This window comes from Papio anubis, chromosome 16 (genome assembly GCF_008728515.1).
Source record: "Papio anubis isolate 15944 chromosome 16, Panubis1.0, whole genome shotgun sequence".
Lineage (NCBI taxonomy): Eukaryota > Metazoa > Chordata > Mammalia > Primates > Cercopithecidae > Papio > Papio anubis.
Window position 1 is genome coordinate 8,871,113 of NC_044991.1, and position 17,426 is coordinate 8,888,538.

At 50.3% G+C, this 17,426-nt stretch overlaps 1 protein-coding gene across 12 annotated transcripts in view; it reads right to left on the reverse strand.

Annotated features, from left to right (window-relative positions):
* Positions 1–17,426, reverse strand: part of CCDC134 (coiled-coil domain containing 134) — a 27,132-nt gene continuing 9,706 nt past the window's right edge. For 4 of the 12 annotated variants that reach the window (XM_003905620.5, XM_009217393.4, XM_021921604.2 and 1 more), the window contains 5 exons: positions 16,554–16,675; positions 16,263–16,347; positions 13,122–13,303; positions 12,744–12,815; positions 1–807 (listed from right to left, as the gene is read on the reverse strand). In XM_003905620.5, the coding sequence (XP_003905669.1) occupies positions 682–807; positions 12,744–12,815; positions 13,122–13,303; positions 16,263–16,347; positions 16,554–16,675 (587 nt within the window). In that variant the 3' untranslated portion in view covers positions 1–681. The other 8 variants (XM_021921608.1, XM_031656253.1, XM_021921605.2 and 5 more) reach the window with 7 other exon arrangements.

Sequence of the window (17,426 nt, forward strand, 5' to 3'; positions counted from 1 at the left end):
CAAGGTCTTCTTGAGCTAAATGTTTCTCAGATCCCAGGACACTTCCAGGTCCCTTCCCAACACCAATCCTTTGTCAAGGGCAGTGCTGGGGTAGGAACAGGAGGCCCAAGCCAAGCCCCTTGCTTCTCTGCCCCGCCAGGGCCTGGCCCCCCCCACCGGTGGGGAAGAAACATCCTCCAAGCTGTTTCTACATCCCTGAGCCTTGGTTGGTCCAAAGGGTCCGCTGGCTTTTATTGTGTCTCTGCAGAGGGGCTGGGACCTGTGCCGGGCAGCTCTGTGACACTGTGGGGCCAGCAGCAGGGTGGCACCCTCACCTGTGGCTCAGAACCTACTTCTGCTGCTTCCCCACCAAGAGTGGAAGCCAGCTGGCCAGAGGTTTTCAGCCACCAAAAGAGTCCAGGCAGGCATCCCCCTGCTTCCCCCAGCAGTCTGCACAGGGTCATATTTCCAGTATAAAGTCCTCTGAAGGCCCCTTCAGCAGGAGGCCCCTGAGAGAAAAGCCAGCCATCTGAGGCTCAGTCCCTTTAGCCAGGGCTCAGACCCAGCTCCAGGGGGCTGGGAAAATGTGGCCTCTCCTTCTGGAAGGGGCTGGCTGGTGCTCTCCACCACAACTACATGTCCACCTCTTCTTCCTCCCGACCTGCCTCCTTGTGGCCCCTTGAGCCCTGAGCTGCTCCAGGGCTATAACTCAGACTGGGATCTGGAGATCCTCGGGCCTTTTCGGATCTCTTTCCGCTTCTCCTCTTTCTTCCGGCGTTTCTCTTCTTCTCTCAGGGCCTTCTGGAAAGGGTCAGTGCTGGGAATGAACTGAAGGGAAGAGAAGAGAAGTCTGATTTAGTCTGTGGCAGCAAAGAGCCTGCTCTGAGCTAGGCCACCGGCGGGCTGTGGGAATAGGAAGGTTCCCTGGACACAGGCCCTGCCCCAGACATGGAGACAGTGAAATGGGTTTGGGGAGAACTGCTGAGTGTGTGTTGGAAGATACGCAGGAGTTTGCCAAACCAACAGCATGAGGGAAGAGAAGAGTATTCTAGGTGCAGGGACAGATGCTGAGGTGGGAACCTACATGGGGCATCTGAGAAACGATACACAGATTCCTCCAGGGTGAGGGGATAGAGTGGCTGAGACCACCACAGATCCGGGAGCCCCACACCTGCTGCACCCTTCAGGAGGAGAGGAGAGAGGTCAGCCAGAGTCACAGATGACAGAGCAAGTAGCTGGGGTGGAAGATAAGGACTTCATTGGCAGTGAGAGATGGCGGAGGGGAGGGGCATTCTTCAACTGCAACCCAGGCCCTTGGCTTTCCTCCCTCGTCTCTCTCCAGACCGTCTCATCTAACTCATAGCTTCTATTGGCCTGTGTGGTCAGTTACCCCTCAAACTTGCATCTCCATGTTCAAATGCCTGTCTGAGACCTTCTTTAGGATGTCCCAAATGCACCCTAGACTCAGTATGGTTCCCTCTTCCCAGAGTACCTGTTCTGATGAGCAGCAGGGCAGAAACCGAGGAGCCCCACCTGCACCCGGCATTTCCTCTCCCTCCTTGGGTCCATCACCAAGGCCTGGCTGATTTCTTTTTTTTTTTTTTTTTTTTGAGGCGGAGTCTCGCTCTGTCGCCCAGGCTGGAGTGCAGTGGCGCGATCTCGGCTCACTGCAAGCTCCGCCTCCCGGGTTTACGCCATTCTCCTGCCTCAGCCTCCCGAGTAGCTGGGACTACAGGCGCCGCCACCACGCCCGGCTAATTTTTTGTATTTTTAGTAGAGACGGGGTTTCACTGTGTTAGCCAGGATGGTCTCGATCTCCTGACCTCGTGATCCGCCCGTCTCGGCCTCCCAAAGTGCTGGGATTACAGGCTTGAGCCACCGCGCCCGGCCAGGCCTGGCTGATTTCAAGCCCTAAATCTCTCTCAAACCCATCCACTTCTTTGTCTCTACTATTGCTGCCCCCATCACCACTCCCGTCTCTCTGCTGGATGACTCTAGGGGCCTCCCAAGGGCTTTCCACATCCCCTTTGGTCCCTCTCAAGTCATTCTCCTCACTGCAGCTGGATCTTTCCTTTTCTTTTTTCTTTTTTTTTTGAGACAGAGTCTTGCTCTGTTGCTCAGGCTGGAGTACAGTGGTGCGATCTTGGCTCACTGTAACCTCTGCCTCCCGGGTTCAACTGATTCTCCTGCCCCAGCCTCCCAAGGAGCTGGGATTATAAGCGCCCACCACCACACCTGGCTGATTTTTATATTTTTAGTAGAGACAGGGTTTTGCTATGTTGACCAGGTTGGTCTCGAACTCCTGACTTCAGGTGATCCACCCACCTCAGCCTCCCAAAGTGCTGGGATTACAGGCATGAGCCACTGTGCCGGACGGATCTTTTCAAAATGAAAATCTGTTCATGTCACATTCCAGCTTCCATGGCTCTCCATGACTCTCAAGACAAAGTTCTACATGGGGTATCTGCAGGTCTACCCCGGCTGCCTCTCTGTTCCTACCTCATGTCCTCCGCCTTTATGTTCTTGGATTCCCTGTACCCTCTCACTTCCAGGCCTTTGCATGTGCTGCGGCCGAGGCCCAGAATGCTCTTTCCAGCACCCACCCTTCTGCCACATTAGCTCGGGCTCAGCTGGTTCACTGCCCTCTAGACCTGCCTTGACTCCCTGAGGGGCTGCTCCTGGTGGTGTGCTCTCTTCGACTTTGTGCTGATTCCTTCTTTCTTGTGCCCATCGCCCTCCCAAACAGCACATTCCATGAGGGTAGGAGGATAGTGTCCTCTGCCACAAGGCCTTAGCACGGAGTCTTCCTGGCTTTTCGAGAGCACTCAATATGTGTTTTTTCAATGAATGAGCAAGCCACGTTAGAATAGGAAATACAATAGTACAGCAGGTCCTCGAATAATGTGGTTTAGTTCAAGGTCGTGTCATTATAATGTGGATGAGAAAAAAAAAAACAATCGATTCCTGGCTGGGGCCACTGTGTGGAGTCCGCACATTCTCCCCATGTTCTGGTGGGTTTTCTCCGGGTACTCCAATTTCTTCCCACATCCCAAAGATGTGCATGTTGGGTTCACTGGCATGTTTATACCGTCTCAGTCTGACTGTGGAGGTGTGTGTGAGTGCGCCCTGTGATGGGAGGGCGTCCTGTCCAGGGTTGGTTCCTCCCTTATGCTCTGAGTTGCTGGGAGAGGCTGGACCCTGAACGGGACTAAATGGATAAATAATTATCTTACTTATTTTGATGAATCTTTCTTAAATGCATGTACAGTTCACATTTATTTCAATGTTTCATATTAAGAGTGTTTTGGTCTTTATTTTGAAGACTAGAATTGGGCACTGTGGCCCATGCCTATAATCCCAGCATTTTGGGAACCTAAGGTGGGTAGATCACTTGAGGTCAGGAGTTCGAGATCAGCCTGGTCAACATAGCGAAACTTCATCTCTACTAAAAAATACAAAAATTAGTCAGGTGTGGTGGTGAGCGCCTGTATTTCCAGCTACTTTGGACGCTGAGACAGGAGAATCACCTGAACCCAGGAGGCGGGGGTTGCAGTGAGCCGAGATTGTACCACTGCACTCCAGCCTGGATGACAGAGCGAGACTTTGTCTCCAAAAAAAAAAAAAAAAAAAAATCTGGTAACAGTTTTTTGACCAGAAATATGCTGTAGTAACTTAACTCTTAATTTATATCAATTAGCCTATGGTAAGTTGGTTTGTAATACATAGATTCACTTAAAGTCACAGTTTCCAAGAACCTATGGATGATGTTGTGAAGATGTACTTTGCCTACAACTGAGGTAGCTGTGCTGTAAAACACACCCTTTTATTTGTTCTTAGGGCAATAGTGACAAGTTTGATCTGATCAAAGTAGATACTAAAAACAAACAAATAGCTCCACCTTGTGGAGTAATCTGCCTACCAGGTTAGATTAAGTCATGACTCTGGAAGATGGGGGGATTCACAGAAGTGTAGCCCAGAGAAGGTAAGTGAGTCACACAGCATGTGGTAGGCCCAACTAGGACTAGCCTCACAGGCTGCACACTTCCCAGCCTAGTACTTCCCTACCACACTCTGCTCCTATCTCTGTGAGTGAATCCTGATCCACTTAAGACAGGGAGCTGGGAGACCCCTTAGGCCCCAGAGACCCCATTCCTCTCTGACTCTGGCTGGGCAAGGGCAAGTCAAGAGATCTTAGCCCCTTCAGTCTCAGCGGGCTCAGCTCAAACTAGCTGGGTCAGAAAAGAAACACACCCATCCTTTCCCCATTCCACCTAGGCCTGGCAGTGCCTACTCATCTTTCGAGTCTACTTTAGATGTCTCCCCAGGAATCTTTCCTGGCCACCCCAATAGTACCTGACCAGCCTGGGTCAGGTCAGCAGGCTGACGGCCAATACAGCATTGTGGCTAAGAGCATGGCTCAAGAGGCAGACCACATGTATTTGAACCTTCATTCCATCACTTACTGGCTGTGAGACCTCAGCTTGATTACTGTACCTCCCTATGCCTCTGCTGTCTTCACTGTTAGGCTAGTTATCAATTTATTTCCTCTCTATTCCGAATTCACTCTTCATCGCCTGCTCTGTGAAAATGCATCTGGCTCCAAGATAGAGCCCCAAACTCCTAAGCTTGGTGTTGAAGGGACCGGACCCTATGCTACATCTCCAGCCTTATCTCCTCCTGTCTTCAAGCTACCCTGCTCTGCCTGTCCCTGACAACAACCACATCCTCCATAGCCTCAAGCATGCCACTCTGGCCACTGCCTTCTATCTTCTCTAACTCCTTAGCCCTACTATAACCACAAGCAGGCCCTCCGTGCTGCCAGCAATCCAGCCTCATTTCCTGGTCCGCTTATCCTCCTGCTCTCCTGCACATACCTTCTCCTCAAGCCTCTGTGCTCCCCTCACTCCCAGACCATGACCTTGCTTTCTATCTCACAGAGAGGATGAAAGCAGCAGGAGACAACCCCCACAGCTCCACCACCACACCCACCAACCCATTTACTTCTGTGCCCACATGCTCTGCCTGCCGTCCTGTTCAAGGTTAAGGATCTGCTCTTCTGTACAAGGCCAAGCCTTCCCCCAGCACTACAACTCACCCCCCTTCACCTCCTCCAGATAAGGCTCCAGCAACCTGGCCCCTGGCCTCATCAGTTTCTCCCTCTCTAATGGATCAGTCCCATCCACACAGTGCAAGCCTGCTGTGGTCTCTCCCAAGGACTAACATTTGAAACCACATTGTCCTCCAGCTATTCTCCCATTACACTGCTCTCTTTGAAAGGAAAACTCTTCGAAAGGGCTGTCTACACTTGCCACATCCACTTCCTTTCCTCTCATTCCCTGGAAATCAAATCTTTTGTTCCCAGCACCCCGCTCCCGAAAGCAGCTTTTATCAAGATCACCAGTGGCCTCAACATTGCTCGGTCCAGCAGTCGATTCTCAGTCCTCGCCTTCCTTACCTCCCAGCAGCGTCTGACAAGCTGATCGCTCCCTCTCTACTTCCTCTAACACTTTCCTCGTGTGGCCTCTGGGAAACTCTTGGGGCAGCCACCATCATGCTGACTGCTCCTTCGGCGGGTTCTTGCTGCTTCCTCCTCAGTCCTTCAACCTCTTATCTCCAGCCCCATCCCACGCCTCAGTCCTCAGACTGCTTCTATACCTGCCCAATGCCCCAGATGACTGTGTCCTGTCTCACGGCTTTTGGTGCCTTCTACATAGGCATGGCTCTCACATTTACAGGTCCAGCTTCTACTTCCTCCCTGAAGTCTAGAGTCAAATATCCAGCTGCCTCCTTGACATCTTTACTCTGATGTTCACCAGGTGCAGGAAAAAACTCTTGATACCCTCTCCAAGGATTTGAAAAAATGACAGTCCCATTCTTCCCGACACTCAGGCCAAAAGTCTTCTAGTCATGCTTAACGCTCCTCTCTCTCTCACCACATCTGCTTCCTCAGCAAATCCCACTGGCCCTACTTCCAAAAGAGAACCAGAACCTGACCATTTCTCACCAGATCCACTGTCATCGTCTGGTTCAAGCCACTATCAACTGCCACACAGATGAGCACAGCAGCCTCCACACCTGGGTCCCTGCTTCTGGTCCCCGACCATGCTCCACACAGCAGCCAGATGATCCCTTTAAAGTGGTAAGTCTGCGCCTGGAATCCCAGCTACTCAGGAGGCTGAGGCAGGAGAATCTCTTGAACCCAGGAGGCGGAGATTGTGGTGAGCCGGGATCACACCATTGTACTCCAGCCTGGGCAACAAGAGCAAAACTCCATCTTAAAAATACATATATAAATAACGGATGGGCGCGGTGGCTCATGCCTGTAATCCCAGCACTTTGGGAGGCCGAGGCGGGCGGATCACGAGGTCAGGAGATCGAGACCATCCTGGCTAACATGGTGAAACTCCGTCTCTACTAAAAATACAAAAAAAATTAGCTGGCATGGTGGCGGGCACCTGTAGTCCTAGCTACTTGGGAGGCTGAGGTAGGAGAATGGTGTGAACCCGGGAGGCAGAGCTTGCAGTGAGCCGAGATCGCACCACTGCACTGCACTCCAGCCTGGGTGACAGAGCGAGACTCCATCTCAAAAAATACATATATATAGATGGATGGATGGATAGATAGATAGATAGATAGATAGATAGATAGATAGATAGATAGATAGATAAAAATAAAGTGGTAAGTCACAGCCTGTCACCCTGCTCTCCAGGTCTCTCAGGGTAGGTGCCAAAGCCCTTGTGAAGACCTCTGAGGGTCTCAGGATCAGGCCTACACCTCTGACCCCATTTCCACACACTCCCCAGCCCCAAATATGCTTCCAACTCACAGCCTTTGTACTTGCTGCTCCTTTAGCCTGGAACGTTCTTCCTTGGGATACACAGATGGCTCCCTCATCTCCTTCAGATAATTCAGGAAGACAGTATCCAGGCCATGTGAAATAGCAACCATACCCCGTCTCACCCCGGGCATTCCTTAACCACATTCCCCTTTTTTCTCCACAGCCCTTGTCACCACCTACCATATTATATATTTTTAAATGGACTGCCTGTCTTCCCCAACTAGAATGCCACTTCCAGGAGAATAGGGCTAGCCTGCTTCCCCAAGGGGCAGGATGCAACAGATACTCACTTGATGCCAAATGAACAAATGTGGTATGCATCTGAGCTTTTGCATAAGTTCGTCCCTCTGCCTGGAAGGTCCTGCCTCAGCTGGTCCACCCAGCAACTAACTCATCCCACTGCCTCCACCACCTCTCTGCCGAGGCTGGGTCAGGCTCCCCTCAGAGGTCTACAGCTCATTATGCTTCTTACCACTATAACAGTAACACTGGATTGGAACTGTTTCCCTGCTGCCTTCCCCATCAGACTGTGAGCATCTGAGGAGCTGGGACACAGCCAGCCCCCTGGACAGGGACAGTGGTTGGCACACAGCCTGGTATGAGTTGACTCTAGTGATGGGTACATAAGAAGTAGAACTCAGAACTCTCACCAGCATGGAGGGAGTGTGTGAGGGAAGTCGAGCAAATCCGGGGCTCCTGTGAGGCAAGCCCACGCAGGATATCAAAAAGTGAGGAAAATCTCGGAACTGTCCCCAGCCAGCACGTAAGGAAAGTATGTTGCTGCTGTGGTTATGTCCAAGTAGAGCACATTATGATAAAGCTGGACTCAACTTATCATGGCACCCATTGTCTCTGTGGTCTACGCTGTCATCCTTCTCCTGCGTTTAAGTGAGGCATCTATGACCTGCATAGCAAGAAGAACTGGCATCACAGCAATAAAGCATCTCCATGGGTGACCCCTTGCTGGGAAAGGCAATCTGTCATGGCCTTGAGTGTCCACACATGTTTTCTTGCTGTATAAACCAAGAATGGAAGGCTGTGGCTGTTCTTGATCTGGGCCATTTATCAGGGTAATGATTGCAGCAAGCAACCTTGGGGGATGTGTCATTTCAGCTGGGCATGCACGGGTGGCAGCTACCGCACTGAGGAAACCACATCCCCCACTCTGCCACATAAAGCAAAGCCACTGGCTCAACAGGACCCTCGATTCACAGGTTCCCCCAAATATTCAGACCTAGCCCACTGTAATTCAGCTAATATAAAAGCTAACAGTGTTGTACAGAAAAAAGTTAACACAGCCGGCCTGACTCCTATCCTTTGAAAGGCCTGCTTCCAAGGTTAGCCCTTGGCAGACATCTGGGAACTTGCATTTCAGGAGGGCCCCCACCCCCCTAACTGCTAACAGTGGTTCACTGTGCCAAAACTGTTTGTGCAAACAATATGGTTTCTGCTGAATACATACTTTGCTCCTGGGAGTTTGCCATTTTGACATAAGTCAGGCAAAAAGTACCCACATGACTAGCTCCCAATAAAAACTCAGACACTAGGTCCCTCATGAACTTTCCTGGTAGAAAACATTTTAAACATGTTGTCACAACTAATTGCGGGAGGAATGAAGCACATCCTGTTTGACTCTACTGGGAGGGGACTCTGGAAGCTGAGCCTGTTTCCCCTAGACTTTGCCTGATGCACCTTTTCCCTTTGCTGATTTTGCTCTGTATATTTTCTCTGTAGTAAATCGTGGCCATGAATGTGACCGTATACTGAGTCCTGTGAATCCTCCTTTGAACCATCAAGCCTGGGAGTGGTTTTGGGAACCTGACACAGGTATCCATGAGCAGCAGCAGTCAGCCAGCCCCAGTAACAATGCTGGTGGACTAAGTGCCATAAAGGCCAGTCAGACAATGGCCTGAATTAAAACCTATCACTCTTGCCTTGGATGACACTCCTTTCTAACAACTATGCATGTTATATTCTTACTGACTATTGTCAGTGTCCTGGTCATCTGGAGATTACAAAATGGCAGATCAAAGATACCTACCCCACTCTTTTTATTTATTTATTTATTTATTTATTTTGAGACAGAGTCTTGCTCTGTCACCCAGGCTGGAGTGCAGTGGTGCGATCTTGGCTCACTGCAATCTCTGCCTCCTGGGTTCAAGTGATTCTCCTGCCTCAGCCTCCTGAGTAGTTGGGACTACAGGTGTGCATCACCTCACCTGGTTAATTTTTGTATTTTTAGTAGAGACAGGGTTTCACTATGTTGGCCAGGATGGTCTCAAATTCCTGACCTCAGGCAATCCGCCTGCCTTGGTCCCTAAGTGCTGGGATAACAGGCATGAGCCACCATGCCTGGTGATACCTATCCCTCTTTAGGGCCACAAACTATGGAAACAAATTGTGGTGACAAACTAGACAGCCTGGCTCACTTGTTTAGATGCCCATCATAAAGCTCAATCTCTGATAAGACCAAATGGAGTCAAACTGCTGATCAAGCCTACTTCATCCAGATCACTGCCACCTAAATATATCATTGTACTTGGCGTGGTAACGTACCCACTACCAAGGAGCGGCACAAAACAGAGGATTCTATATTTCTGGTTCAACTACCTGAATCTCTGGTTGGAATGGTATGGCCTGAGATTGTTAGGATTGTGACCACTTGGCTGAGTATCCTGCTTGCTGATTTCCCTGCAGTGGCCCATGTGGGTAAAGATAAGAGATACAACAGGTCTCTATACATCTGTAAAAATGCCCTGGTCCCATTCATACCTGACATTTCTGAATGAAAGGTCTAGGTCATAGTAGGCAACAACTGGAGAAAAAGTGAAACTATAGATGCTGGCATAGGTGGCATAGAACATATGCTTTTTTTTTTTTTTTTTTTGAGACGGAGTCTCGCTCTGTCACCCAGGCTGGAGTGCAGTGGCCGGATCTCAGCTCACTGCAACCTCCGCCTCCCGGGTTCACGCCATTCTCCTGCCTCAGCCTCCCGAGTAGCTGGGACTACAGGCGCCTGCGACCTCGCCCGGCTAAGTTTTTGTATTTTTAGTAGAGACGAGGTTTCACTGTGTTAGCCAGGATGGTCTCGATCTCCTGACCTCGTGATCCGCCCGTCTCGGCCTCCCAAAGTGCTGGGATTACAGGCTTGAGCCACCGCGCCCGGCCTGCTTTTTTTTTTTGAGACAGTCTCGCTCTGTCACCAGGCTGGAGTGCAGTGGTGCGATCTTGGCTCACTGCAATCTCCACCTCCCGGGTTCAAGCGATTCTCCTGCGTCAGCCTCCTGAGTAGCTGGGACTACAGGCGTGTGCCACCATACCCGGCTAATTTTTGTATTTTTAGTAGAGATGGGGTTTCACCATGTTGGCCAGGACAGTCTTGATTTCCTGACCTCATGATCTGCCCACCTCGGTCTCCCAAGGACACATGGATTTTATAGCAATAATCCTGCCACCTAGGCAGGAAATACCTTAGATCCCAGAAAGTGCAGGGAACAATTAATGCTCTCTTTATCCCTTAGATCCATCACTGCCACCTGGCAAAACAATTCTAGGGTCTGCCCAAGCCCAGTGGCAGCTGCAGCTGTCAATATGGCCAACTGTTGGGTGTCTCATTCCCATCCACATGATAGAAAAACTCACATGGACATGTCAGTAATGAGCTATTCTGCTGTGTCTAATGCCATCAAAGATAGTTCTTACCAGTGACCTTGTGCAGACATACCAGCCAGCACAATTTTGTTTCAACCTGACAGATACAAATCCATCTGCTTTTCCTGATGTGTGAGTAGCCTTGGATTATACCATGTAGGGCAACTGAGGCTGAAGCTCCACAGTGACACTGCCCTCAGGCTCAGCTAAACATTGTTCTGGTGACTCAAATCAAGTGTAACATGTGGGAGAGAATGGGTCATGAAATGTCTCCTTATGGGGGCATGAAGGTTGCTTGGGTCCATCTATTGCCCCCTGTAATTATTGGCAATAACATCTGAGATTGGCAGGTCAATCTAAACTCTCTTATATGGGTGGTCGTGGATAACAAATTGGTCTTAGACCATATCCTGATTATCCAAAATGAGACTTACTGGTCCTCCAAGACCTTCACAGCTGGTTGAGTCCAGGACCCTGATCAATGTTGCAGGTTAGGGGCCAGGCACAGTAACTCACACCTATAATCCCAACACTTTGGGAGGCTGAGACAGGAAGACGGCTTGAGCCCAGGAGTTTGAGACCACCCTAGGCAGCACAGTAAGAACCTGTCTCTGAAAAAATAATAATTAGCCAGGAATGATGTCACACAGGCCTGTCATCCCAGCTACTCAGGAGGCTGAGGTGGGAGGTCTGTTTGAGCCCAGGAGTTCAAGGTAAGCTAGGTGGGTGACAGAGCCTGGGTGACAGAACGAGACCCTGTCTCTAAAAAAAAAATAATAATAATGTAGGTTGGCCTTATCCTGCTATTCAGAATATAGTTGATAGTAGTCTGAATTAAATGAAGTATGAGACTAATTGAACAGATTTGGTCCTAGCCTCTATCAGTCAGATTAATTAGACTGAATAGCACATTTGTGTGAAAATTTGAGTTAAACCAAGCCATGGAGGGCTTGGGGCAGACTGTTGGCACAGCAATCCGTCATGGCCCTGAGCATCCCTGCATATTCTTGCAGTGCACACCAAAGATACAAAGCCCTAACCACTCTTTACCTGGGCTATGTCTCAGGATTGTGTTTACAGAGAGCAACCTTGAAGGGTGTGGTGATATCTCCTCCCAAAGAGCATGTTTGCTATAAAAAAATCATGAATTTCCCCAGCTTGGCAGTTCTCAGCTGTGATGCACACCCCCTGCATGCACAGCGCCCACCTGGCCCTCTCTGTGTCACCCCCATGGGACTTGGGGAACAAGGTGAATCAACACAATCAGGCCAACAGTCTAGCTACTGCCTTTGCTGTAATACAGTCCAATATCTCTGACCTGTCAGTGTCCATGAAATAGTAGCAGGCTAGCTTGTTGGCCTGGAGGCAGAGTTAAATCCTAGACCCCTCAGACACCCAACACCTCTCTCCACACCAGGGACCAGCATGTGGCTTGACAAGTCCAGTCCTCCAGTTACCACGGCCCTTCCTTCCTGCCCCTCCTAGCCCTGCCACTTCCGATCCCTTCCTCACTCTATTGTATCTGTCCCTGTCCTTTTTTTTTTGAGACGGAGTTTCACTCTTGTTGCCCAGGCTGGAGTGCAATGGCACGATCTCAGCTCACTGCAACCTCTGCCTCCTGGGTTCCAGTGATTCTCCTGCCTCAGCCTCCTGAAAAGCTAGGATTACAGGCATGTGCCACCATGCTTGGCTAATTTTTTGTATTTTTAGTAGAGACGGGGTTTCACCATATTGGTCAGACTGGTCTCGAACTCCTGACCTCAGGTGATTCACCCGCCTTGGCCTCCCAAAGTGCTGGGATTACGGGCATGAGCTACTACGCCCAGCCTGTCCTCATCTTTTATCCCAAACTTACAGTTATCAAAGCCCACCTTAGCCCCCTGGAATAAGAGCACGTACAGGAGTGTGGGATGGAAGCCCAGTTGGTGCTAAGAGGTTCAAAGGCAGGGAAGAGCATGGCCTGACCTCCCTGGCTGCCCTGATATCCACCTGAAGTGGGATGCCTGTTTTGTGCTGGGATGGGTTTGTTCATAGCCACCTAACTACCCCCCATGGTTGGAGTTCACACGCTGTGAAAAGACAGGGAGGCTGAGGCTAAGAGGGGAGCAGTGACTTGCCCACAGGCTCCAATGACTCAGTGATGGCTTCTGGACCCAGGCCCAGGCTGCCTGGCTCCAAGTCCAAAGCCACCCGAGGTCCCCAGCCCCTGCAGGCCTCGGCGTCCTATGGCCCAGCAGAGGCAAAGCAGACACAGGCATAGGCCCTGGCAGCTCACCTCTGTACGGTCGATTTTAAATGGGTTCTGGAAGTCGGAGTCTTTCTCACTGATCCCCAGTTCCTGGGCCATCTGCAGATGAAGAATCACTCGTCATCCTCTGCCTTCTCCTGAGTTCTGCTCATCAGAGAGTCACTCCCTCCATGCTGGGACCCAGACTCCAGACTTGGGCAGATGTGGGCCAGGTGATGACCCCATGGGATCTGGGTGAGCACAGAACCCCTTGAAATGGGACCTCTGTGGCCCAAGATACCCTGAAGCTCCACAAAGAAAATGTAGCCAAGCACTGACATTCAGGCCCGACTGAAGGCAGATGTGAGGATCCTAGTCCACCACCAAGACAGAGGGCTCCTGGGCCACCTCCACCCCCGTCCTTACCAGGCTGAGGATGGGCGAGTGGGGCCCCTGGTCGAAGACACCCGTCTGGTTGCAGAAACTGATGCCCCAGCGGATGAGGAGGTTCCAGTTGGAGTTGTGGTCAAAGTAATAGTGCACAATCCTCGGGAAGCGCAGCACCACATCGCCGAAGAAGGCCGTGTTCTCCACCACGTGGGAGAAAGCTGGCAAGAGGACCCTGATGAGTGGCCAGGGCAGATGCTGTCCTGGCTGCCTCGCTGGTCCCTGGCATCCTCCAGAGAATAGAGACATCCACCAAACCCACCAACCAAGGAAGGAACAGTGCCTACTGACCACAGGCTGCCAATCACATGTATAGTGCGAACTAGGGCCTTACACCCACTAGCTCACTGAGTCCTCATAACCACTTTTAGAGGGAGATGTGGCTGCTGTTCCCATTTTACAGATGGGAAACTGAGTCTCAGCAGCTAATGAGTAGCAAATCTGGGCTGCAAACCCAGGTCTGTCAGCCCAAAGGCACATCTTGCTGCTTAGAAGACTCATTTGCTATGGGGACCAGAGAAGTGAGTGTTGTTCTGCACACAGATGCTGATGCATCACACGAGACTTTGCTGGGCCTGACCTCCCAACCAACATGTTATCCAAATGTCCAGTGCTGGCCCTGGTGTTAATACAATTAGAGTGTCTGTGAGACCTCAGGTCTCTTAGGATGGCCAGACAACAGGCCAGCATTTTTCTTTTTTAATATTCTTTCCATTTTATTTCATTTTAAGTGCTTAAGTTCTTATTTTGAATGAACGAATGAATATAATTAATTAATTAATTACTTTAGAGGTGAGGTCTCACTTTGTTGCCCAGGCTGATCTCAAATTCCTGGCCTCAAGTGATCCTCACATCTCGACCTTCCAAAGTTCTGGGATTATTGGCATGAGCCACTGCACTCGGCCTGAAATTATCTTAGACTTACATAATACAACATAAAATTCATTCATTTGGCTTCCTCTAATGTTATCTTTTTTTTTTTCTTTTTAAGACGGAGTCTCGCTCTCTTGTCCACGCTGGAGTGCAGTGGCGAGATCCTGGCTCACTGCAACCTCTGCCTCACGGGTTCAAGTGATTCTCCTGCCTCAGCCTCCCGAGTAGCTGGGATTACAGGCATGTGCCACCACACCCGGCTACTTTTTCATATTTTTGGTAGAGACAGGGTTTCACCATGTTTGGCCAGCCTGGTCTAGAACTCGAACTCAAGTGATCTGCCTGCCTCGGCTTCCCAAAGTGCTGGGATTATAGGCGTGAGCCACCATGCCTGGCCAAGTGTTATCATCTTATATAACCAACATACAACTATCTAAAGCAGGAAATTAACAGCAATACAATACTACCAACTAACCTAACAGACTTAATTTGAATTTTCTGTTTTCCCACTAATGTGCTTCTACTGATCAACAGGTCAGTTTAAACTGAGCTTTGTTAGTGTGCTGCAGGAAAACAGCCTGCTGCGAGACAAGCGTGGCGCCATCTTGAAGCCATAATGGCTGAGGTTTGACCGCTGCACACCAAAGTATTCCGCAGCAAGGTCTTTAAACAATGCCTGTAGCATAGATAACCCCTCAAAAAGATGATTATTTAACTTCCCCAGTGGTCACAAGTTTCACACGAAAGCCTGAGATGTCACCAGCTGCATGTTTTAACTTAAAAGCTTGCTGTATAAACAATACTTTTGGCCGCGTGTGGTAACTCACCCCTGTAATCCCAGCACTTTGGGAGTCCACGGCGGGTGGATCACTTGACATCAAGAATTCGAGACCAGCCTGGCCAACATGGCAAAACCCCATCTCTACTAAAAATACAAAAATTAGCCGGGCCTGGGGGCACACGTCTCTAATTCCAGCTGAGGGAGGCTGAGGCACGAGAATCACTTGAACCTGGGAGGCAGAGGTTGCAGTGAACTGAGATTGTGTCACTGCACTCCAGCCTGGGTGATGGAGTGAGACTCTGTCTCAAAAGAAAAGAAAAGAAAAGAAAAAAAAGAATAGTTTCTGTACAAGCATTGTCATCTGCAAAATAACAAATAAAGAATACTTTCTGGAGGTTGGGTGCAGAGACCACCATCTCATTTCTGCCTGAGACATGGCTTCTGTTCAGAAGTTCCTAATGAATGTTTCTTTCTGAGAAACTGGACCTCTCAGCTCCCTTGGCCTTGGAGGCTAGGTTTGCACAGACCTGGTCACCACGGAACATGTGTCCATCATGGTAGCAAGTCCCTCAGACCCAGGTTAGCCAAAAGCATAACTGTGTAAACAGCTCTAAGCTGTCCCTATCGAAGCCAGCCCCTAAGAGAGGGCCCAGGCAGCCCTCACCAGCACTAGCCAGGCCACCCAGAAAGATAAGTAGACTCCAAAGATATGCCAGGGTGGGTCTGAGACATGTCAGGCAGGGACCCTGGGGCTTCAGAATAATCTTGAACCTCAAAGAACTCAGGAAGACAGCTTGATTCAGAGGGAAGAGCCAAGGCAAATTACTTGTACTCTTTCATATAGAAAGTAGAGAGAACAGTGTCTTCCCCCAGAGCTATGGTGGAGGTTAGAGTTGATGGTTGTAAAGTGTCCACTATGTAATATGTAAGAGCTGCTCCTATCCTCTCAGAGTAATCTAAGAAATGCTATCGTGGCCAGGTGCAGTGGCTCACGCCTGTAATCCCAGCGCTTTGGGAGGCTGAGGTTGGCGGATCATAAGGTCAAGAGATTGAAACCATCCTGGCCAACATGGTGAAACCCCATCTCTATTCAGAATACAAAAACTAGCTGGGTGTGGCAGTGTGTGTCTGTAGTCTCAGCTACTTGGGAAGCTGAGGCAGGAGAATCACTTGAACCCAGGAGGTGGAGGATGCAGTGAGCTGAGATCACACCACTGTACTTCAGCCTAGCGACAGTGAGACTCCATCTCAAAAAAAAAAAAAAAAAAGAAATGCTATTGCTAAAATGTAGCCAGTTAACGAGGAAGGCCACTCACAAAATGCCCATCTGCCCAAGGGGACCACTTGGAAGGTGCCACAAGAGGGCACTTCTGGGGAGAAAAAAAGAGTGACAAGAACAGGAGGGAAGAAGCAGCTAGAGAAGATCGGGTGGTGCCGAGGACAGGGCAGTATAGGGCAGACCATACCATCCTTTAGCTTCTCGTCCTGGGGGAAGGGCCCATCTGGGAGCACATCAGCAGCGGTGAGCACTGTCCGGGAGTCCTCCAGCACCTGAGGGAATCCCGCCAGGGCTGAGTGGCTTCACAGTGCCCATAACAGACTGCTTCTGTCCCCATTTATTTAAACCCCACTTCAAGTCTTTTGTGCACGCAGTTCCCTTGTCCCTGAACACCATCCCCTTAGGGAACTCCTAATTACCCATCAGTGCCCAGATCAAAGACTGGACCTGCCAAGAGCTGCCCCCTGCCTGCACATACCTTAAAGAGCCCCTTGAGCATGACATCAAGGATCTTGTACTGCTGATGGATGTCGTTCAGCTGTGCCAGGTTCTTCAGTGCCAACAGCTGCTCCCGCCGCTTCACCTCAAACATCTTCTTGTCTGGGCAGCATTAAGTTAAGGGGCTGGCATCAATAGCCCTGCCTGGACAATCGAGCAGTCTTGCCTCAGAAGGCTCATTCCTAACCAGCAAGTATCTGCAAGGGTCATGGATGCCCAGGGCTAGAAGCCTCCAGGAAACGAACAAACTGACAAGTGCATGGCCCTGCAAAGCACCATTCATCCAGTTCCCATGATGCTCCACACCCAGAAGCCTGAAACCAAGCCTCCAGACATGGCTCCTGCCTTCCCTTCGCTGTGGTCTTCCTGCCCTCTCCACAAGCATTCACTGTTCCAGAGCCTCCACCTCTCTGCTCATGCTGCACCCTCTCTGCCCAGAATGCCCCTCACCCTCTTCTAGGAGTTTCTATCCTTTCAAGGCCTGGCTCAAAAACCATCACAGTGTTTCCCCTCCTGTGCCCATCAGAGCACTGGTCACAGAGTAAAATGATCATTTGTTTGGATACTTTCTTCCCCTAGGCTTATGGACACCTCAAACCCAGGGGACTCGTTGTAATTCATCTTTGTGTCCCTGAGGCCTGGCCTGGAGCAGGTGGCCCAGTTCACCAGGGTCGAGATGGGCCAGTAATCCAGAATTCCTGAGTCTCCACCCAGGATCTTGCCCACAAGGTGCCAGGCCATGCACAGTCCTCACTGAGCCTTTGCAGTCTAGAGATGGGCCTTGTCATCTCCATTTACTATATGCGGAAGCTGAAGCTCCGGAGAGACCTGACTTGCTCAAGGTCTGGCTAGA